This window comes from Patagioenas fasciata, chromosome 1 (assembly GCF_037038585.1).
Source record: "Patagioenas fasciata isolate bPatFas1 chromosome 1, bPatFas1.hap1, whole genome shotgun sequence".
NCBI lineage: Eukaryota > Metazoa > Chordata > Aves > Columbiformes > Columbidae > Patagioenas > Patagioenas fasciata.
This window is the reverse complement of record NC_092520.1, coordinates 130,780,486-130,804,173: the sequence shown is the minus strand read 5'-3', so window position 1 is coordinate 130,804,173 and position 23,688 is coordinate 130,780,486. Positions and strand designations below refer to the sequence as shown.

The following is a 23,688-nucleotide window of genomic DNA, read 5'->3' as shown; positions in this document are numbered from 1 at the left end:
GAGCGTAACAAGTTTTCCAGCATGTCTGTAGACAGACCAGTCTCAAAAGTAAAATACCACAGGAAGTCATCAACACAAACATCTGGAAGGGATATATTTTTCAGGTTCTGGCACAATAGCAGCGTTTCCTCCTGAGACCCTTAATAATGGCAGTGGGGAAAAGTTGACTGCACACTACAAACCGCCTGTAGCACTACTGTCATTCCTCATGGAGACCCAAAACTGCCACAGCGTGGTGCCAGATCATAAGCAAAAACTCTAGAGCAAATTCAGTTTGTTTGCAGGGAAGCAAGCCCTGGTGGCTCAGGCCGAGCATGGGGTCCCTGCTCAACTCTGTGCAGCCTCCCTCCCAGCAGAGCAAGGTGCCGGAGTCCTGCTGCCCAACACTGCATCTGATCAGTCTAATGGCAACAGTGCTCCCTTTTGGGTGGGCATCCCCAGAGCAGTGAGCAGCTGGGAGAAGAGCCCTCGACACCTCAGCAGTGAGGCGGGGCATTCCCTTCAGCAGCAGGGGAGGCTCTCACACCTTTATGTCCAACAGTTGATCTGCAGGGAGAAAGCTTTGGTCCCTCAGATCCCAACCCTGCTGTCTGCTTACCCCACATTTGATGAAAGTGCTGCAGCACAGCCTTGCTTTGCCGGGGAGGAAAAGACATTGCCAAAAAGACAAAGGAAAGAGTCTCTGAGATGTCAGGACCCCTTGCAGACTGCTTCTGCTATACACATACACACATGCACACAACACACACTCCCTTCACATACGAACAGGGCAAAAGGGGGTGAAGAATGGATGAAGCAGAATATACCTTCACAGACACAATCTTACACTGCCACATAATCCTGTGAGAGAAGAAAATTTTCATTCCATTGGCTGAGCTGAAATAACATGAATTTATAAATGAAGCCTTTTGTGGTCATGCCAGATCTGTTATTTGTTTGGGGTTTTTTTGTTTGTTTGTTTGTTTTTGTTTGGTTGGTTTTTGTTTGTTTGTTTGTTTGTTTTTCTCATTGTCAATCAAAAAAAAACCACCGCCATCTCCTGGGCATTTCAACCTGGGAGTAGGGTAGTCAACCCAAAATGAAACCTTTAATTGTCTTCTGGAAAAGTCTGTCTCTTGAGAAAAACTGAATGTGTGAACAGTTATAAAAAGCTGCCTTTTAAGTAAAGAAGCAATTTTGTGCAGCAAATTTTTTTGAAATGCTTTCAGTTCTCTGAAGCAGCAAAAAGTATTCTCATAGACCTTTCCCTCTTTTTTTTTTTTTTTTTTCCTGAAGCCTTGCTGATATCTCAGTTTCACAGGCTGTTTTGGGTCTCCCTGAAGCACTAGAGCTGCTGCTTGTAGAAGACACTTTACCCAGCCCAAGTGTCTTTATTCCTGCATAAAAGAAAGTAGGCAGAAGAGACAAACAACAGACACAGGAATTCAACCAGGTCTGCCCACAGATCCCCCTGCATAGCTTACGGTTCTGTGGTGGGAGAGGTGTCTCCAGGAAGAAAGAAGAGGAGCAGGAGGAAGATATTTGGTTTGATGAGCAGCCTGTCCTTCCCCATGGTGCAGAGCAGGTCGTGGTGAGCCAAGTGGACACCCAGTCTGGCCTGGTGCTGCTTGTGCTCCCCCTCTGCTCTTCGAATCAACCCCTTTATACTCTCCTCTGCAAACAGCCCAGGGACTGGAGGAGATAAGGGCAGGGGGCCAGGACCTATTCGGAAGCGGGAAGAGGCGGTAAGGAAGAGCTGGAACAAGCAGCTCTGAATCCGGGCAGAAGGCCAGAAGCTGGGGGAGGAGAGGGAGGGAAGGCTGCCCAGCAGATGGGAGCTGTCTCTCTTTTGGGGCAGGGCAGCAGGCAATGAAGGAGGAAAGGTGGTAGCTAAAGAAAGGAAGGGCTAGCAGCAGAGAATAGGGGAAGTCTCCATTTCTGGTAGGGCTCCCTGTATGGAGCTGGCCAGAACGCTGGTCTTGGAGGCTTCTGGAGGAGCAGAAGCAGTTTGATGTCCTGCAAACTGAGGGTGGGAGATTGATGTACGGTTTTGGAAACAAGAGTGGGTGTGCCTAACCACCACTTACGAGCAGGATCTGAAAACAGAGAATGCAAACTCTGAAAATCTTCACCCTCCACCCACCCTGCTCTCTTTTGCTCTCCATTCCTTGTCCCACCAGAGCTAATGCTGGGAAAGAGGGTCAGAGAATGCCTGGACAATCAAGTTGTCTAAGATAATCTGACCTTCACCCTGATGGTAACGGGGACAGTGACATGATGGGAAGCTGCCAAAAGTTCAACCCGTTAACTGCACGTAACACATTAACCAGTTCCCCAGAGCAGCAGTTGCTGTCACGTAGCAGAACAGACGTGGCCTGAGTCTTGCTTTGCCTGTGTTCATGCTTATCCAGGTCAAGTTATTGGCACATCTAGATCAAATTATTTCCATTAGATTGAGTCCTTCCTGGTTTCATGATGTGAAAATCCATGTAATGCACTGTGATGGGCAATGTTCTGTCATACAGAGAAATTTCTTTTTTTACCATCGTCTTTACCTTGGTCTGCAGGAGGAGGATCGATAGCTCTGGTAATTATTACCCTTGAAAGTAGCAGTGGAATATCTGTCTTACTTCTAGTCCTAACCCAAACTCCAAAGAATGGAGATCTGTCTTAGAGGATGTAAAGATTTATCTGAGGATTAAAAATGGTGCAGGATTATCTGTCTGTCCTTCTCCTCACCTGTCATCATCAGAAGTTTGGTAAGCTCAGGAAATTTGGAGTTAAGAAATCCAAATGCAATGAGATAATAAACCTTCATTACAGACCTCATTCTGCCCTGCAGTGACCTGTATGGGAAAGAAAATAGGACAGTCATGCATGTCCAATTTCCTTGGGGACTGCACAAAAGAAACAGCCCAGGCTTGTGCCCTGCCTTCTCCATCTGATGCCTGAAGGTTGCTCTGCCTGCCCAAAAGAATTGTAATTAAGGAAGATCTGCCTCACCCACAGAGAAGAGAGGATTTGTACACAGGATAGTCAAAGCCTTTTTGAAGATGACTCTACATGATTGATCAGGTCAGGAGCCAGACTGAAGGCAAACCTTACAGGAAAGAGGTGCAGAACTGCACACAGCAAGGGAAGCTAGGGCTGCCCTTCTGGAAAACAGCCAAACAGCCCAGACACACACAAGTCAGCTCCTGATCATTAGAACCCTGGTCAAAAATGTGCCTTGTAGCCAAAAACTGAAGAGAAAGGCTTCAGTCAATTGAGGTGGACAAGATTTTAAAGGCTTGAGAATCCCAGTAGGTACCAATGAACATTCACAGATACCAAACTGACTTGAAATCTGCCCTCAAGCTTCTTGGCCTCCGCTTCATTCCCAGTAGCAACTTTGGGTCCCAGCAACCTAATTTCAAGAGTCTCTGCATGGCCCATGTGATTCAGCTTGTAGGTAGTGGTACAAACAAGGCAGTGGCAATGAATTTTCCCTCTCCTGTGATTTCCACCTGCTGTGAGTAAAACTGAAAAGGTCAACAGGCTCACTAGAGTTTTTTTACTAGATTTTGAGTGGCTATCTCTAATCTCCTGAGAAAACTTCTGCATGGTGTTGGCCTATCCATGAGGAGAGTGTGTTTTAGGGAACTCTTTCCTGGATATCTTAGTGAGTCTGAAGTTCTGTCACTTGGCATAGTTCAAAGAGACAGGTGCCCCAGTAGTGCAAAAAGAGCATTAAGTGTCCTGTAATCTGAACCAAGAATCCTGCTGCATTCATTGATAGCATCACAGAAGTGCTGGTTGGAAGTGAGCTCTGAAAGTCCACTCTGTCACTGAATGCAGGACTGCTGCCAATGCTAGATCAGGTCAGCTGTGACTTTGTCTAGTCAAATCTGGAAAACCTCTAAGGATGGAGAATCTGCCATTTCTTCAGTGACCTGTTCCAATTATGCACTAATCTCTGATGAAGACATCTTTCTTCATCTCCAGTCGAAACTTCCTAAGCTGCAGTTGCAGCCGTTGCCCCATGTTACATCTTCTGCCCCTGACAAGAAAGGTCACGTCCCAACATCTTTGCAACTGCCTTTCAAGTATTTATAGGCACTTATTTAATCACCTCGACCTCCACTTGGTCAGACTAAACTAGCCCAGCTTCCCCTGTCACTTCCTGTGTGTCATATGCTCCATACTCTGACCAGTTTGGTGGTTCTCTACTGAACACTCACCTGTTTCTGCATATCACTCTTGAACTGGGAGTCAGCAGACTGGATACCATCCAAGTGCAGCCTCAGAAATGCCATTGAAAATGAGGACTGTAACTTACCTTCCAGTATTTATTCATCGCTGCTTACAGAGTTCATCCAAGCAGAACTTACCTCCAAGAAAATAAGTATATATCAATCAACTATATCAATGTGCTCTAGACAGAAGATTAAAAGCTCTGCCAAAGATATTCATTCATCTGCTTTTCAAGGAAATGAATATATTTGCTTCGAATCCCTTTAGTATTATTGCAAAAACTTGAACCCAGAGAAGAGTCATGTGCATTGTTAAAAGTAAAATACACAGTTCAAACAATGGTCAACTTTTGAGGTAACCTAATGTATATATTTATTTTACAGTTCCTGAGCATCACCTTGGTATGAGATTGAGAGGCCATGTTTGAAGAGCTAAAAAGTTAAATAGTCTAGCATGGGCTGCACTGTAAAATCCTAAGGGAAGCAACTGTTGCACTATTTGCAAGGCAAACTGCACAAGCTTTGAGACATGTTCACAGCACCTACAGGCATCATGATAGCATGATAAACTGTTCTCTCACTGATATCTCTGGTAAATTAAGTGCTAGGTTTCTTTCTGTAGATGCTATCACAATTTTGACAGAGCAGGCAAAGTCTCCAGCATTATTTCATAGAGCCTGGCAACTTTCCGGGAGTCAGGGACAGCACCTTCTTTTGATCATTGAATGGACTCTGGCACAGACAAAATGACACATACAAAGTAACCCTCATGATGATGAAAACTTGAAGTTTTAGGTCCTAGTACACTGCTTAAAATACTGTGGTTTTCTCAGTTTCCCCAGGTCTGGCTGTTGCAGGCATGGTTATTGAAAAGCAGGCCTACCCTTGCTAGGTAAACAGATAATAGTAAGCAGGAATGTAACGTAAATGTATTAGGATAAATAGGATAAATTGGGAATTAATACAATTTCTCTTCTTATGTTGGAACAAAACCTCTGTGTGGAAAAGAGTTTTTGAGGTGTGTGGAAATGCAACCTGCTGTCTTACTCTAATTGTTCACTGTGGCTTTATGCTGTTCACACTCATAACCTGTGACTGCTCTATTTGAACTGAAAGTTCCTTGCAGTGAGGAGTTGTCTGCTGCTTCCTCTCTCTGCAGTATGAACCTGCAGAGGTGCAGAGGGAAACGTTCAATAATACAACACAACTGGCTGTATTCCTTTGACTCCAGAAATCCAGCCTCTTGACTGCTTGCTTTGAAGCTGGCCTATACAACAGTGTGCAGTTGGTTCCTTCCAACAGAGAGACGTAATGACATGGGTACACACTTTTGATCCAGTGCAGTACTGAAGGTTTATTTTCATTGCTGGATTTACTGAAGTTGTAGTCTCATTTCACACTATTCTCTCCCACTTACAGCATGGGATGCAAAAAGAGAGGCTGCCACTGGGAGAAGTCTGTTCATGTGTTTCCAGCAGTTAACAGTGGGCTTCGTTTTCCTGTCCTGCTGGCACCAGACAATGAAGACAGCAGGGAATGGAAATGAAATCTGATGCTCAGGAATGGAGGAGAATGGCCAGCTCACCTTCAGAGATCTGAAGACCCAGCATCTATTGTGACAAAACTTTTCTTTGCCCTTATAGGACAAATAAGGAAAGACTAGGGCAGGGGACATGTCCCAGGTCTCATCTGGTCACAAACAGCAGTAATGCAACAGATGTGGACTGAGAATGGATCTGATACTGAGGATAAATTACCCTTATGGGCAACAAACCCATCACTGCAGAACACCTTTGTGAGGGTGTGGAAAGGGCAAGTCCTTGGTCTTGTGTAGAGCTTTGTTTTGCAGGACAATGGCCCACTTGTACAACTGATGAGTTGGTTATGAGATGAAAATGTACATGGGATTTATCTAAGAGATTTCTCACAGATCCATGCAGCAGAAAATTCACAGCTGGAGGCCTTCAACTGACCTTTCATCAGGACACCACAGTGTTGCACAGGGCTGTTATAGAGGACCCTACAAGAGACATGGAACAAAAGTGAGACTGAGAGAAAATGTTGAGATTGTCTCCTGGAGGCAAGAAAGAAAAAAACATCTGATTTTGAAGGGTGGAGTCCAGAGGAAGTAAAAGAACCCAACCTCCAAAAGGCAGGTTTTAGAAAACAGAACATATACCAAAAAAATCCCTATCCACCTGAAGATTACACATCTAAGTAACTTTACCATTGTGGAACCCAAATCAGAACCAAACATAGACACAATGTCCTGCAGTGGCAGTGATGCCCACCAGCATGAGAATGGCAGTGCTGAGAATTTAATGTAAAGATGATCAACTGCAAGGAGTTCCTAACAACTGGATTAAAGAAGGAAACTAAGCCAAGTGCTTGGTGTACCGACCTACTGACAGAGTTTCCTTGTGGAAGAAGCGTTAGAGACTAACTTATTGTCTTAACTGCCATAAAAAGGAAAGGGACAGGCAAAGTCACTGGACCAAATCATAACGCTTTCCCTCATGCAGAATGCTGAGTTTTGTCCCAGAAAAGACTACGCCAAAATTAATGTTCTGACTTGGGTTGGCACCAGTGAAGCAGCAAAGAACTGGGTCCTCACACCCAGTGACATCAGCATTTGGCAGAATGGGTGCAAGATGGTTAAACCCAGTAAAGCCAAGATAGACCATATGCTTTTCTGACTGTGCATCTCTATGGGCAGTGGAAGTAAATAATCATTGGTCTGAGCAGCTGGAAGGGAGTGAGATACTAAAAATAGCTTGCTTTTCAGAGGTACATGCCTTTAGAAGGTGCAGCGCAGTAAAAAGCAGACCCTTTTGAATTCAGTGCTGTACAGGTAACAGTAAAAAGAAAATGTGCCCAGGAAGAAAGCTCCTAAGGCCTGGTGCAGGAGCTTTGGGTGTTGTGGAACACCAGGCAATCAAAATTAGCACTGTTGTTTTTAAAATAGAATGAAACTCACTTGATGCCATTTAATTCAGAGCCATCTTCCCAAATCCATCCAGATCCTGAGCTGTTCCTCAGTCCAATCCAGAAACATTCTGTTTGAATACTCTTGAACAGATCCTAGAAATGGTGACAAATTACAAAGTGACTAATGAAAGCCAGCCTGAAAATGGAGGTAAGGATAAGCAAAGAGAACAGAAAGATACATCACCTCGCCTGACTGTTCCTTAAGGGGTTGATAATAATGCTTTTCCACACCTTTTAATAAGGAAGATCAGCTCTGCAGATCATGCCTGAAATAACAACGTGTACACTCACAAGGAAGGAAGCATGCTTTCAAGGGTCCTGGGCAGATTCTTCAAATGACATTTCTCAGGGCAATATAGGTGAACCAACTGCACCCAAGCCTCCTGGAGTATCCTACACATAGCTTTATGTAGAAACATATGCTATTAGTATTAATATTAATGATCTACCATACAGCTAGCTAGCATGCCAATGTAAAGTACTAACAATTAAAGGTAAAATCAGGTCAGGGCAGGAAGTGTTGGCATGACAGATCTGTGTAAAGAGCCCAGTTCCAAAGCGCATTAAATTTTACACAAACTTCCCTCCTATGTGTTTTCAAGGTTCATTTCCTTTTGCCTAACCCTTAATTCCTGTTTACTGTTAAAATATGAAGTCTTCAATAGAAACTCAGCCTTTAAGTAAATTACCCCACCCCCCCCCCCAAAAAAAAAAAAAAAAAAAAGACAAGAGAGAGAACTTTGTCTTGTCCACATTTGTAATGAAACCAAACAGTAAGATTTCAGTGTTATGGCTGGGATCCATCCGTATATCCTGCTGCCATAAACTGCAGATGTCACATCTTCACAATGAAGCATTAACAAAGCTGGTTTGGTAAAGTGGTGGGAATAGGAGTAGCTCAAGGAATGCTTGAGTGTTGCTGGGGGTTTGGAAGGTGACTGTGCTTCCCTGACAAAGCGAGGCTGAACAGTCACAGCCTTCGCAGCATAGGGCATATACAGCCAGGAAAGTCCTGCTTACGTGGGGAAGTCTGAGCAGGGATAACAGGTAACACTCTAGTAGCAGAGACAGCAATAAGAAAGCAGCCGGAGCAGGGAAGCTTTCTTCATGCAGAGAAATGGGTAATCTGGGGAAGATGGGTATTTCCCACAGAATCAGGATATGTCTAAGCAAGTGTGAGGGCTCGGTACCTACTCCCAGTTGAGCAGAGACCTGGCTTTGTAAGCCCCCACAGAACATTATACAATGCAACTTCTGTGCAGGGACTGGAAGCTGGCCACGTTCATTGAACCTGAGCTAATACACCATGGCTTGCACAAAACCAGACCAAGTACTTCTGCTCTACTTAAGCAGACGTGCCTCACCTTCTTAGTGAACAGCTCTGCCCATTTCTTTACTGGTCATACACGCCCCTGTCCCTGGTGAGCACCTGCTAGAAAATGAGCAGCTTCTGCTTTCACCAGCAAAAGTGAGGTTTTTTTGGCAGAGAGAGGAAGTGAGTATTGAAAACAGACCAAGAAAGAAATATCCATGCATGAACACAGGGAGTGGCGAGGGATACTGAGCAGAAGCAGCTGGAGTGGTTGCAGGGAGGAGAGGCAGCACTTTTGCAAAGCAACCATTTCTGGAGAGTGGTGATGTATTGGTTTGTAGGCAGTGAGTACAGTGACTGTACTAGTGCCAAAGTCTTTTCCTGTGATCATTCAAATCAGCCTTCTTTGGGATAGGAAGGGAGGTGGAGAGAGACAGTGGAGAAGGCAGCCTCCTGACATGCTTCATAGGATGATTCTGAGTATCTAACAGTGACCCTCACCTCTCCCTTCTCCCTTTTGCTTCTTTGCCTATTGGGAACTCTAAGTGAAACTGGAAGTGCACTATAACCTCAGTTGTAAATCCTCCCCCTCCTTTGAAGTCAAAACATTGCACTGCTTGGACGTCAATCACTGAGGTATCTGCAGGGAAATGGAAGATCCTCAAAGAATAAAAAAACCATTACCATTTCCAAGATATCGCTGCTCACCAGGAGATGGGCTCCCTTTGCCCAGCAGGATTTCTGGCTGGAATTCCAGTCCTTCTTTTCCTTGGAGAAGGAGTAGCAGCTCCCTCTGTATGTCACCCACTGCTCAGGGCAGCGTGGGTGGGTGTCGCCTATAAAGAAATCAAAATACCAGCTTTTCTCTACCATTAACCAACAGAAAGACACTTGTCAGCAAAGAAAAGCAATTCTCCTGGATAGATGCAATGCAGAAAATGCAAGTCAGGATAAACATCTAAAAATAACAATGCGTGAAGACAGAACTTCAGATCCTCTGTGCAATTTCCAAGCCTTTGTACAAGAGTCACATGCACTCTGATGCTGGTGCAACCTGGCAGCCTGGGCTTCCTCTGAACTACTCAGGTACATGAGAACCTAAATTTGCTATCTGAAAGCAGACAACACTCCGGGTGTGCAAAAAGTGATGGAAATAATTACATCATTTTGTGGGTACAATGTGATCATGCCATACATGAGGTGAATGGATTTTAAGCAGCAAACAGTACACTCTCCCACACGGTCTAGCACCTTCTGCATGCATGCAAAAGTGTTACAGACCTTACGTATTTGTTCTACAGTTTACCACTATAATTACAACAGATAAGCCTATAGAAACCTTACAATATATTTCACAGTTTTTTTTGCCACAGGATCTGAAATTAATTTCTTGGGGTCTGCACAAAGACTATATTCCTCAAAATATTCTGGATAGGCAGTAGGTACTTAAGGCTGGTAGATATCCAGAATAGCTTCTCGTTTAACCCCATATAATGAAGTTCAGGATGAGAGCTCCTGTGCTTAGATGAGCCTCCAGTCCTTTGCTGTTAGTTGCTCATCCTCAGCACCCCTTTGTACACTTACTCATCTTCCAAATCAAAGCAACTGCCAGGGAGATGCTCAGTATCCCAAAGCCTATAGCCAAGCCTGGCACAACTGCTGGCCAAAGACAGGGATCTGTAAAAGAGAAAAGAAACCATAGTAAACAGGAGCCACATGAAAACTGATGGTAGTTTTACATGATTTGTGTCCTGGGCATTTCCACAAGGAGCATCCCTGTCTCTCTATACTCTGCACATCGCTGCCATCACTATCCCTGCCCAGCCACCGCGGGGCCTTGCCACGCTCCAGCCCACTCATCCAGGGCCCCATTTCATCTGAGCTTGGGACCCTCAGTCCCTGCCTGAGCTTCCCAGGAGAGGTACCTGTCTCCAGAGCAGCCACAACTCTGCCCCTGCCTGGCCACAGAGCCAGCTGGTCCAGCTCCTGCAGTGGCTCACGCCAGGAGAGGAAACACCCACCCCAAGTCAGCCAGAGCCCCCCAGGCACCCTGTGGCATCTCATGCTGACAGGAGCCTCCTAGCAAACCCACTTCAGTCTCAGCATTGAAGCTTTGGGTGCAAACACAGAGCTGCATTGCCACAGCCATCATGTTCCAGCTGAAGTGCAAAAAGAAACCCAAGGCCTTTCCCCCAGGTCTCTCAGCAACAGTGACAGGTTTAACCTCAGCATCCTGTTCACAGGCTTAGACACAGGTTCATGTTACATCTTCCCAGGACACTCCCAAGTCAGTCCTATGCTCTCATCTACCTCTGCAGTGGTGGGATGGCAGGATGTGAGGGTCAGCCTTGAAGACTTTGGCATGCCCCTCCACACTTTCACAACCATCATCTGCTGTTCACTTGCTGCCAGTAACAGATGGTGAGTGTTTAGGCTGCCTCCACCATAGCCCAGCACAGCTTCCTTTCAAACAGCAGGGCAGGACTGCCATATAGAGATTTACAGCACAACAAGTTAACCACCATGCTACACATTGCTTTCTTATTGTCATCTCCTGGAGCTGTGTTTGACCCAAGAGGCATTCACTTTCCGTAAACCATTTGAAATCTCAGCACTAAAACCTTGTCTCCCCGAGGCTGAGTAGAGGATGATACTTAACTGCCACAAATGAGCTCCATGGGGTTTTGGTTTGCTTGCTTTACTAATCTCAGGGTGACAGCTGCACAGACAAAAGGACTTTCTAAGAAACACCTAATGTGCAGCTAATTGTTACTGGTGGTGAAGAACTCGGGATTTCCATGTGCTTATCCCTTAAACTTATGTACCACAACCTGCTCTTGTGGTGCTCAAGAATCTTCTATCCAAATCTAGCGACAAAGTCCTCGGTGGGGCTCTTGACATCCAAGGTGCTTCTCTCTCAGTCATGTCACAAAACCCAAACAAACATATATGTACTTCCAAAAAAGGGCTAGGAGTCTAAGGAAAAAGATGGAGGAAGGGGAAAGCTAGCTTTAACCAAAGACACCACCACAGCAACCACATAAAAAACTTGGAAGAAGAGCTGTGAGCAGGATGTCATAGCAATAGGATACGAAATACACAGGCAAGACAGAGGGGGCTGATCTCTGCTCAAATAAAATTATGGTCAAATTAGATTAAACAACTAACTACATAGAGAAGTTACAGTAACAGCAATTGCCTGCCACTGACTAAGCAAATACTACTAAATGCATGGGGGTTCAAGATAAGGATGGTGACAGCAGTCATGAACTGTCAAAATAACCCAGAACAAGTGTGAGGGAAGCACAGTGATGAGGGGTATCAATTAATCACATGAAACTACACAAATGCCATATCAGGGCATGATGCTGAGACTGAATGCTTAGACATCATCAACAGGCACCTCACAGAGTGGTGAGCTGGGAAACACAGAAAATGAAGCAGCTGGTGACTGCCCTGAGCCTTGCTTGGGCCACCCGGCTCAGCACGGCTCCATCCAGTAGTTGCTGTGCTGCAGGGAACACAACCACACTGATATTCAACAGAGCCAAAAACCAGGAACTACAATGACAGGAAAAAAAAAAGGCACTGTAATATAATAATTTCAAAATGGGAAACTACAGGAAAATGAGGAAGTTTGTCATTGAGAAATTAAAAGGGATGGCTAAAAGAATAAAATATTTATAAGCAGTAGGGAAGACTTTTTTTAGGATCTCTAGGTGGAAACTGAAAACAAATGCACACCACATATCAAAAATATTGTGAGAAGGACAAAGAAAGCCAGCGCTGAAATAGAAGGGGAAGGGACTTTGCTTAAGAACAAGAATGCATGCTTTAAGCATCGGAAGCTTTGTCCAAATACAGAAAGTAGGCCAGATCAATAAATTAATAAAAATGAATTGATTTTGATCTTAGAGCAGTTTGCAGGCTCACCAGTTTTAAGACGAGGTTCTGGTTTTATAGCAATATACTGAGATCTGTGGGCTTGGTTAAAATAAGTGTCTAGGGTCACAAGGGAGAGGATGAGAGAGCTCCATTGTAAGCATCATTCTTCTGGTAGAAAGAGGTAAAGGTTTTGTTGTGTTGCCTGAAGCTTGCAGGACCTTCTAGCTGCTGTACTTGTAATACTTGTAATACCAACATTTACATCTTTTTAAATCATTATTAAAGAACAAAAGCCATCACTTTTCAGTTACAAAATACAGAAAGACTTTTCAGTTACAACCTACTCCTCAGCTTCACACAAGGACAATGGGAGAACTGAAGGACTTGAACTGCGTACCTGTTCTCTCTGCCTGCTCTCTGTTCCTCTTGTAAGGTCACTTTCCTATCTCTGGTGACACGGGGTTTGCCATCAGATTTAGCCTCAAGAGAATGGAGTCAGATGAGGTTAAGGGTGGAGCTGCTTCTCTGCAGATTACAACTGAAAATTAAGTACAAGGGGATAAATATCTGTCGAAACCTAATTCTTTGTTCTGAGACTACATTTCTAAGGATTTGCACTTTTATTTTCCTTTCTCTCTGGCCTCTCAAAGAAGCTGTCTCCTGCACCTTCCATATCACTGTTCCTTATCTTAGCGAAAAGATCACCCAGCTGGTGCCTCCTGGCAATGAACAGAGAAGTTCACCCTCTATTGTTCGAAACCAACAGCAGAAAAAGGGAACTGACTCAGCATGAAAATAAAATCCCAGGGCACCTCCACAACCAGAGCAGTGAGAAGTTCACTTCAGTTCTCAAAAATGAAAAATTATGCTATTAGATGATTTGGGAAGGAAAAAATAAAATGAAGAGGGAAAGTCATATTTAACCGTTTGAGGTGAATTTAAGCCTCACTTGAACTGAAGCAATCAAACCAGGAAAGTGGAAAAAAAACTTTCATAAATCTGGATTTTTACCCCTCGCAAAAGGGGTTCCCCACAGTTGTCCCTTTTTAAAACAGGTTCAAGGGTTTGTGCTTGATTTGCAGCCCCTGGACCACATGTGAATCTCCTGTAGAAGAGGATGGGAAAAGTATCTGAGATGTGTTTGAAACAGGAGGAAAATCTGAATGGAGCACCCAGAATTATTTCCATGTACTTGTCTGAGGAACTGTGGAAGAGTCTCCCCAAGGGAAGGGAAAAGTGGACCAGTGGACATTTAACATAAATATCCAATGTTATAATTTTCTAGTACACAAAACACCCTGTTAGGTCTCTCAGCGCTCTGGAGAAATGACTGCGATAGGCTGTATTCATCTGCAAGCAACATGACCCAATATTTTTAGTTTTTGGAGTCCAGATTCAGTTCAAAAACTAATGGCTGTTAGCATTTTATAATTCAGGTCTTCTAGGACAACCTGAAGAATGTCATTGCACTGTCCTAAACGGCTCCCATCAGCTCCTGCCTACATCAGTATAGAAGCAGCATTACTACCTATAGCCAGGGTGGAGGATTTGAGAAACGAGGATCCTGTCCATGGCTATGGCACAGACCTGGTTATCGCTATCCCTACAAGCATGCCACACAGGCTAACACTGTCTTAAGTGACTGCTGGACTGACATTTTGGTAGTGTGGAGTATCTAAGGCTCTCTGGAAGCCAAACAAGACAGTCAGGGCAACTGTTCATTTTCAAGGTGCCCATGAGAGCCAAAACCAGCTGGTTTGACCAAAGAACTACTCTATACACCTGTGACACTGTCACAGGGTAGCAAGGGCAGCATTTGAAAACAGACAACAGATATCTGAGAGCACATCTCTCAAAAGTGATGGAGCTGGGGACACAGTTGAAAATAAAGATCTTCTAAAGAAAGGTACTTAAACTGTGCTCCTTAGAGACTCCTTACATGCAGGAGAGAGCTGGGAAATAATCAAATTACATCCACAGAAATTGTGTTCTAATATCAGATTCCTTACTTTAGGCCCTCTGACTTTAACTCAAAAAGATGAGGGTACATAGAGAAATTTGGAGAGGAGGAATATTAAAAAGAAAACTGCAATCATCTCAAGAGAACATTGGGTAATCTCCACCTCCAACAAGTTGGGAGTGAACACAAACTGCAGGGAATGAAGGGATGTGCTTGTGTTTTCTGATGCAACAGAAAACATCATTTCTGATGAAAACACATGCAAAAGCAAGACTGCCTTACAAGCAGATGGTGTGTGATTACCAGATAGGAACTTGAGGGTTTCTGTTCTCGCCTCATTTGCCTAGTGCAGCAAGTGACCAAGCAGCAGTAACAACCACATATATATGAAGTTATTCTGATCAGGGCATAAGAATCTCCTACCCCACAGTGAGACATCCCTTTGCTGTAACAGCTCTGAATAAAGCTAAGGTCAACCATTAGTCTTACAGCCAATGCAACACAACTCATTTAAAGGACACAAGCATTTAGAGGAAAAGCAATCAGCTCATCAAACAGAGACACTTAGAGAATGATCACCAATGCAAAGTCTCACTCTTCTAGGGCGGTATTTCTCAACTAAGCAGCCAGAGAAATTGCTACGTGTGACATTTGCAAGACCTGAACAGGGGGAATGGAGCAGAAATAAGGAAAGAGAACATTTAGGGATAGCACTAAGAAAATCTCCTGATAGTAAAATGCCCTGCAGAACTGTCTCAAGACAAAAGCGGAGGAGGTATGTAAAACTAAACAGCGAAAACACAGGAAAAAATGTATCACAAAAGAATCCTGCAGAGCCCCATGGGAGAGAGACTGGATGATCTCATATGCCTCCTCTGATCTCTGATTAGCATATGCCTTTAATTTATCTGTACACGCATCTTGCCTGCCCTTTGGAGAACTATGGCTGACAATCTCTTACTGCTGACAAACAGACAGCTTTAAAACTGCAAACCTCTTTTGCAGAAATGGATGCCTGGATTGAATGCCCACAAGTAGACACCAAAAGGGGTCTGATGGAGAGAGGGAGAGGAACAACGCTGCGTCTCTGACCCACTGGCTTTTATCACATTCAAATACAGTAATTTTAGAACCAAAGCAACAGCACCATAAGCTGGCACTCAAAATCAGTGGCCAGCTTGGACTGGTTTTGATAGACCTTGCTTTCACTCAAAACAAAATCTTTTGTTGACCTACCTCATGCAGCTTCCTTACCTCTTTTTTCCCGTGCAGCTTTGGCCCTCAATGGAGAGAATTTAACAGAAGTATAAATTATTTCCTCACTCGCTTCAGCTGCAGAAGTTTCTGATCTGCTTCCCTCCATGCCAACGCAAAGAGTGCGTATGACAAGATGTTTCAATCAGGCTGTTGAGCGACAGGGCTCAATGCCTGGGAAACCGGAAACCTGAGGCTACATTCAGAAGACAAGAAGTGTGAAATGGCAACCTCTATCTCCAGCTGATCAAAATAACTAAATTTATAACAGCATGCTGAGCAGTGGAAATGCAACAACTTCCATTTCCTAACCTGTTAAGGTTAGAGTAGGTATCAGTGGAAGAGGTGATTAATCACAAAGTGTATGGGTATTCTAATTGTTGCTAATGCAAGAGGCTGTGAGAATGTGTCACTCTGAAGAGCTGCCTCCCAGGACCGTAGCAGGTGAATAGTGAGGGTACGAGGTGAAGAGAGGAACAAGCAATGGCTATGGCAAACTGGCAACTCAACTCCTGTCATTAGGAAAGTAGAAGTGGACAGCACGGGTTTGAGAAGAAAGCCTTGTGACCACTGGACACCTCTACTGGGAACTCTCTCTACACCCAACACTCAGTGTGGAAGTGCTTGAGACACAGGCAGGCACTGAAAGCTGACATCCCCCAATATCCTCTGCATCAACATATCAACAGCATCAGTACAAGAGAGACATGGACATACTGGAGAGAGTCAAGCAAATGGACACACTGGAGAGAGTCAAGCAAATGGACACAAAGATGATGACAGGACTGGAACATTGCTCCTATGAAGAAAGGGGCCTATAGGAAGGATGGGGACACACTTTTTAGCAGGGCCTGTTACAACAGGACAAAGGGTATTGGTTTTAAACTAAAGGAAGGGAGATTCAGGTTAGGCATTTTGTACAATGAGGGTGGTGAAACACTGGCAGATATTGCCCAGAGAGGTGGTAAATGCCCCATCCGTGGAGACATTCAAGGCCAGGCTGGATGGGGCTCTGAGCAACCTCATCCAGTTGAAGATGTCCCTGCTCATTGCAGGGGGTTGGACTAGATGAACTTTGAAGGTCCCTTCCAACCCAAGCTGTTCCATTACTATGATTCTACGATCCTGTGACTTAGTGGCGGCCGCTACCGCCTCCTACCGTTACTGACGTGCTACCGTCCCTGCAGGTGATTACAACCCGAACGGGAAGAGTTCGGCTTCACAGTGGCGCAGACGCATCCGCCACCCCAGCCCGCGGGACCGCTCCGGCCGCCTGGCCTGGGGGGCGGGGCGAAGGGCGGGGCGGCCCGACGGGGCGTCCTTCTCCGCCATTGGGCGAGCGGCTCCCGCCTTGGGCCGCACTCCGCAGAGGCTGTCTGCTGGGAGGAGTCAGCCGGCGGGCGCTCATGGCTCATTGGAAGAGAAGCGAGGGAAGGCGGCATCTTCACGCCTCTATTCATCGCCTATTGGATAGAGAACAAGAAGGAGACGGGTTTCGGAGCCGCCTTCGTCATAGGCTAGGGCGGGCTTTAGAAGCTGTTCCTTTCCATTGCCGCTTTTCATTCGCTGAGGAATTGCCAGTGGGCGTAGCGATCTCGCCGGCTCCTTTGTTTCTATTGGCGGAGAGTGCCGATTTCACCACGCCCTTCCTGCTTCCGGTTCGCGGGGTGGGCCACGGGAGCCGACCGGGACCAACCGGGACCAACCGGTGTCGTCTGCACCTGCGGCCTCCGGGCTGCCCCGTCACCGACGGGAGCGTAGGATGGGATGCCTGTGAGTGCCGGATCGCTCTTCCGTAGGGGCGCCCGTGCCAGTCCCCGTGCGCGGCGCGGGGAGGCCGGGCGGCGCGGCAGCAGGTGGGTGCGGCGGCGCGGGGCTGGCGGCGGCACGTTGAGCCCTGGGCCGCGGGAGAGGTGGGGAGCGGTGGGGTGGGGGAAGCCGGGTGGCACCGAGGCCGCTGCGCCCTGCCCCGAGCGGCTCGTTCGCAACGCTGGGCAGCGCCAGGCGGCCCCCGCGGCTGCCCGCCGGAGCGGTACCGGCCAAGGGCACCGTCGTCGCATCGCTTGTTGCTCCAGGCGGTGCGTGAGCGGAGCGTTTGGCAGCAGCCGCCCGGGGAAGCACGAAGGGCGGGTTGTGCGCTGGGTCTTGTGAGAGGCGAGTCACGAGCTCCTGTGTCACAGGCCGCCCGCGTGTCTGACCCCCCCGCACCTCAGCTGAGCGGGGGCTCTGTGGGGCCTGGGGCGATCGTGAGGTGCAACCAGACAGGCTGTCCATCTGGCGGGCTGTCTGTCCAGCTGCAGCCAGGGGCTTGTTTTACAGAATGTTAGGGATTTGAAGGAACCTCAAAAGATCATCTAGTCCATTTCCCCCGCTGGAGCAGGAACACCTAGAAGAGGTTGCACAGGCAGGTGTCTAGAGAAGGAGACTCCACAGCCCCCTAGGGCTGCCTGTTCCAATGCTCTGTCACCCTCACTGAGAAGAAATTTCTTCTCATGTTTAAATGGAACCTCCTGTGTTCCAGTTTGTACCCATTACCCCTTGTCCTATCATTGGTTGTCACCAAGAACAGCCTGGCTCCATCCTCGTGACACTCACCCTTTATATATTTATAAATAACATTAATGAGGTGGCCCCTCAGTCTCCTCTAAGCTAAAGAGACCCAGCTCCCTCAGCCTTTCCTCATAAGGGAGATACTCCACTCCCTTAATCATCTTTGTTGCCCTGCGCTGGACTCTCTCCAGCAGTTCCCTGTCCTTCTTGAACTGAGGGGCCAAGAACTGGACACAATATTCCAGATGTGGACTATTCCCCCTTTAATTGTGGGTCTATCAGTTGCCTTCCATCAGCATCTGGAGCTTTACTGAAACCTGTGATGGGAGAAGTGGAGGGGAGTGTGTTGTGCCACTCTGGTTGCCTGGTGCAATCACTGGATCTTTCCAATGTGATTTTAGCATGAACTTGAAAGCCAGATAATCTAGAATATCTTCATTACTTTCTCTTTGGTTGGATCTTACATAGAATGTCTCAGTTTTGCCCTTCCCTTCTTGCCCTGTGTAAAGAGAAGAAAACTGTTCTGTGAAGTTGTAGCTTAGTATTATTAAACACTTTCAAATTCTCAGCTAAAGTAGTACTAGAAAGATAATGTCATTGTTAACATAATATAATTATTAAGTCACTTGAACAAACAGAGCCTGACTAATCACAGTGGCTCTTCCCTGTAAACTCTTTGCAGGAGAGCTGTAAAGAGGGTTGATTAGAGGCCTGGTAAATAATTTTCTGCTGAATGGCTTCTCAGTGCAATGCAATAACAAAAAATAGCTTATGCCTGAAACTTACTCCGGCGTTCAGCCTGCTGGGCTCTGCTCTGGCTGAATCAATGCTAATTAATGTGCTTAGCAGCAAAACTTTTTGTGACCTCCAGGCAAAACCCAGAAAAGAATCCTAAATCAGCCCAGTGAATTGACTTTGACTATGCAAGAGATTCAGATTTTGTGCTTTTTGGGAACTGTGAGATGTTTCCAGATTTTGACTTCCCCTTTTTGCAGTCAGGACTGAGGAAGTGGCCAATCATTGACTTCATGACCCTGAACTTAGTTTACAGGGGGCTGAAACAGTCAATCCTCTGCCTTTTCTGTGTGTCCAGGATGTCATCACCTTGCTGTATCTCTGCTGTGCTGCTAGTCTTTATGGCCCTTGCTGTTGGTGCCAGGGCTGAACAGTCTGAACAGTCGGGAGAGAGGAACTGCGATGTGATTGGTGATAAGAGCAGTGAGTCGCAAATGGAAAGAGCCTTGCTGAAGAAACTAGAGCCCCTGAGCCAAATGAGGTACAGTACAACACCCTGCAGACCTCAGGACTGCACAGTGCCTACCCTTAGTCCAAGAGAAGGGGAAAATTTGGGGCCAGACCACAGAACAGGTGTCCCTATTAGTATGGTCTGTGACTGACTTCCAGGTCTTGAGTTTCTGCTGCTCTGAGCTTTGTTCTTTGTAATCCTATGAGCTGTCTGTTCTGTCCTCTCCCTGCTGCAGGTTTAATGTGACTGTGGAGAAAGGCAAAACAGAAAACTACGTCTACCAGTTCAGGGTGTGCAGGGAGGTCAACAGCACTTTGCAGGATTTTGCTGGCCTGGTGCAAACAAATAGACAGAATGGAAAGACTACAGTGATAGGAAGAATCAATGAAACCCAGGTCTTCAATGGAAGTAAGATTCTGCTCTTTACCTTTCTTACTCAGTATCTGCCTTTTGCCTCCTGATCTGGATTTGCAGCCTGTATTGTTCCTCTCTTGGAAGGTGACTGGATCATGCTGATTTATAAAGGAGGTGATTCATATGGCAGCCACTGCAGTAGTGAGAAGAGACGAGCTGTGATAATGATTTCTTGCAGGCGGGGAGTTACTGCGGTGAGTGACACGAGGTGGGAGGGTGAGCAGGACAAACAGTTGTTTATAAACAGAAGGGCTTTGAGGAGGCAGCAGGGTTCTATGTCCTCCAATCTCTGTTGCCTAGCTGCACCAACAGTGATAAAACTGTCTTCTGGTGAAGTTCAGTATGCCTGGGCTTATTTTCACACAATTTAACTTTTCCCAAATTGCAGAGTTCATTCAGCATTGTTTCAGAAGAGCGGGAAAAGGAGCAAGACTGTTTCTACCTCTTTGAGATGGACAGCAGTGTGGCTTGTCCAGCTGAGGATTCCCATCTCAGCGTTGGCTCCATTCTACTGATCACGTGAGTCAATGGAAGAGCTGTTCATGTCTGGGCCACAATCTCCAATGCCATGTAGAAACACAGCAAATGCTATACTAGACTAGATAATTGTAGTATACCTTTCAACAGCCACCATTAGGTGTTACTGTGCCTCTCAGCTTTTTGGACAGAAACTCTTGCTTAAAGCGTGATGCTGCAGAGCTGCTTTGTTCCCTGTAGGCGTTCTGCTTCATAGTTTACAAACAAGTGCACTGAAACACAGAAGACGTGACTTCCTAAAATTGTACAACTATTTGCCAGAGCTGGGAATTCAGAACAGGAGTCTTGACTCATTTTCTGTGTTTGTGCTTACAGGCACTACTTCTTGTAATGCCACTGCAAGATTTATACTAGTAGATGAATTTTTTTAGGGGCCTTTTCTGGTCTGGTGTCTGTTTTTTAGCTCTGTTCTTGAGTGGTGTTCAGCTTGCTCTAATACCAATCTGAGGCAGGTAGCTGGCTCAGAAGAGGTTGTCTGTAGGATTTCCTCAGTTCTGATTTTTAATTCTGCCCTCCAGGTTTGCCTCACTGATTGCAGTCTACATCATTGGTGGGTTCCTCTACCAGCGCCTTGTAGTGGGAGCAAAGGGCATGGAGCAGTTTCCTCACTTTGCCTTCTGGCAAGATCTGGGCAATTTGGTGGCGGTGAGTGAAAATCCCTGTATATTTCCAGCTTGGCCCATATGGTAGGACAGGACATGGCAATTGCCTTGTCTTTGTGGACTAGGTCTCTTGCGTAGACCTACCCCATGAGGGTAGTGTACCTTGAGGCAGAAGAGGGTATCTGTGTGGGCTTTTTTGGTCGTTTTGAGTACTCCATTTTCGAATCCTTGCTGAGTCTGATTCCTTGCTGATATCCTGTGATTACTACATAACAAACTAGAGCATGTGCTCATTAGCAGTTAACACATTCCAGGTAGGAATGTTAAGCTAGGGACTGTGAAACTTTTGTGTCCAACTCCCTGAGGCCTTTCCTTAGTCACCTTTCGCAGTGCCATTTATTCTCCTTGCTCTTCTCAGCGTGATGGTGCTACTTACTGTTAATCAGTACTTGCATTCTACCCCAGAGCTTTCAAGACCAAGTTGGATTTTTGTATGAGTGTGCTTCTCTTGTAAAGACAAGTTTTGGGGACCTGTCCCAGACAGCACATGGGTGGGTGTCATGCCTTGACAAAAGAGAAGTCACAGAAACTGCTTTGCTTTGGGTTGCATACAGTCTGATTCTGGTGCAATGTCCTCTGCTTGTAGGATGGCTGTGACTTTGTCTGCCGCTCCAAGCCTCGAAATGCACCAGCTGCATACCGTGGTGTGGGTGATGACCAGCTGGGTGAGGAGTCAGAAGAACGGGATGACCATTTGCTGCCAATGTGACAGGCTTTCAACACTGAGTTCTTTTCTCCCCATCTTCCCAGCACTTGTTTAGCCAGGTGCTTCTCAGCCAGTTCTCTTGTCTCACTTCTGATTTTCTTTACTTACTTCCGCTGCTCTCTGGTGTGTCAAGTCCCCTGGATGCCGCTGGGTGTGAACAACACTGGTCCCTGAGGTCTTAAGAATATAATTCTGGTTTAGGTTTTCAAAAATGCAGCAGAGCTGGGGGGTGGAAAAGTGCTGAGGGTTAAGTAGAAGATGGCAAGGAAACTACAAGCATTCAGCACTATGCAGGAATGGGAGATGAGTCATTGAGAGGAAAGAAGGGTCACAGATGGGTGCAGAAAGGGGAAGTAAAAGAAGGCAGTGGGTTACAACATCTGAGACTGCAAGAGGGATCTTTTGTGTCTTTTTTCTCCTTAGGGTTTACAGAATCTGTAAGACACTGGAATCGTTTTTCTTTGAATGCATTTTCAGCTTTTCTAGCTTCTGCACTGTTACACACTGTTTCTGCCAGCATAACCTGCACAGAGGGCTCTATGCCAGACTCTGTGGGGGTGGAAGAGGCATTAGCACCTCTGCAGTCTTTTCTTAATGGCAATATGTTGAAGAGTATACAACAGTTTCCTTCAACAGTTATAAAGGGATGCATGCCATTCTCTCAGACTGGAGGCAGGCAATGCTAAAAAACTATAGGAGTTAAATACAGGCTCATGACTTTCCAGTTAAGTCAAAATAGTCTTGGTCTTCTCAATCATTGAGAAACAAAAGGAAATGATGTAAAGGGAACACTTGCTGCAACTGACATCAAGGCAAAATGAGAAAGGTAGATGCCACTTGAGTTCTGTCACAAGATTCCTGAGGTAACAGCCCACACAGCCCAGTCACTGGCAACATTGTGATTTCACATTATCTGAAAGTTCCTTGTTTGGCAGAGCATTTTCCCACAGAGCTACCAGAATTTATTTTTATAAAAAAGGAACCATGGAAGCCAAGGATAAGAATGCTAACATATTAAAAACTGTGTAAGGATTCCTGCACTTAAAGGGTCAGCTTTTGTAAATCACTGTCCCCCTAAGCATGGTGCAGACCAGTCTTAAAGTGCTTGCCCTCTGCAGATGGTACTCGCATACTGATACTGGCTGGGAGCGAGAGAGACCTCCTGAGGCCCTGGTGAAAGGCAGGTGCAGCTGAGTTGTAAGACTTAATAGAAACCTTCAGAAACTTGGCACTTCGATTCCTAATTGCTTTTTATGTGAGGGGGCTAGACTCTGTCCTGTCATAAGCTGGCAGAGAACTGTCCTCAGTCTTGAGGGCAGAAACTGTGAATAAGCAAGCCACTACTGCTAGTGGCAGAGTACAGACAAGGTTTGTATGTTTTAATACTATCAAAGCAGTCTGAGGGACAAGGGCTGGCCCTGCTTTCTTGCTGGGTTTAGAGTGGGCAAACAATTCCTGATTGCTTTGACTTTTGTTACAGTCTCAATCTGTCTCATAATGTGGGAAAAATAGGAAGTCAGTCTGTTGTTACTGTTTTTCATGGTGGTGTTTAAGGTTTTGGTTTTGGTTTTGGTTTTTTTTTGTACAAAACACGAGTTTCAAAAATAAAACAATTGAAAAACCTGTTAAAGTGGTGTGCTGATTTAACAAGAGCTTTCTTTGATGCCAGAGCATCTTACATACCTAAGGTGAAGGGTCCTTAGTATGTTGTGCCTTGTGCCTGAACAACTTTTGCCAGGAATGCATCTCTTTGTATTAGTACATGGGTTTTTTTGCTGCTACCACCTTGTATCACCAAGTTCCCCTGGAACTGAAGAGCCAGAGGTATACACGTTTCAAAACTGAAACTTTAAAAGGGATGGGAAAAGTTTCCTATGCAATAAAAATCAAAAGAAACTTTTTGATGAAGGTTGTACTTCTCAAATGTTACTGTTCAGGTTGAGGGGGGGCTTGGTTAAAAAGC

General features: G+C 45.7%; 3 protein-coding genes across 4 annotated transcripts in view; 1 reads left to right on the top strand and 2 right to left on the bottom strand.

Annotated features, from left to right (window-relative positions):
* Positions 1–1,685, bottom strand: part of A2M (alpha-2-macroglobulin) — a 30,668-nt gene extending 28,983 nt beyond the window's left edge. Inside the window, exon 1 of one of the 2 annotated variants that reach the window (XM_065848409.2) lies at positions 1,464–1,685. In XM_065848409.2, the coding sequence (XP_065704481.2) occupies positions 1,464–1,552 (89 nt within the window). In that variant the 5' untranslated portion in view covers positions 1,553–1,685. The remainder of the gene's footprint in view (positions 1–1,463) is intronic. The other variant, XM_065848400.2, reaches the window with a different exon arrangement.
* Positions 1,686–4,602: 2,917 nt separating this feature from the next.
* On the bottom strand, positions 4,603–15,807 carry KLRG1 (killer cell lectin like receptor G1). Its single transcript, XM_065848480.2, has 5 exons — positions 15,611–15,807; positions 10,096–10,188; positions 9,196–9,347; positions 7,189–7,292; positions 4,603–6,231 (listed from the first exon to the last, which is right to left on the bottom strand). The coding sequence occupies exons 1-5, from the start codon at positions 15,717–15,719 to the stop codon at positions 6,120–6,122; spliced, it is 570 nt and encodes a 189-aa protein (XP_065704552.1). The 5' UTR covers positions 15,720–15,807; the 3' UTR covers positions 4,603–6,119.
* Positions 15,808–17,264: 1,457 nt separating this feature from the next.
* On the top strand, positions 17,265–23,355 carry M6PR (mannose-6-phosphate receptor, cation dependent). The gene is made up of 7 exons (XM_065848457.2): positions 17,265–17,466; positions 19,254–19,436; positions 19,642–19,814; positions 19,905–20,014; positions 20,209–20,339; positions 20,876–21,002; positions 21,606–23,355. Exons 1-7 carry the CDS (start codon positions 17,378–17,380, stop codon positions 21,726–21,728), a joined length of 936 nt encoding a protein of 311 aa, XP_065704529.1. The 5' UTR covers positions 17,265–17,377; the 3' UTR covers positions 21,729–23,355.
* The last annotated feature ends 333 nt before the right edge of the window (positions 23,356–23,688 follow it).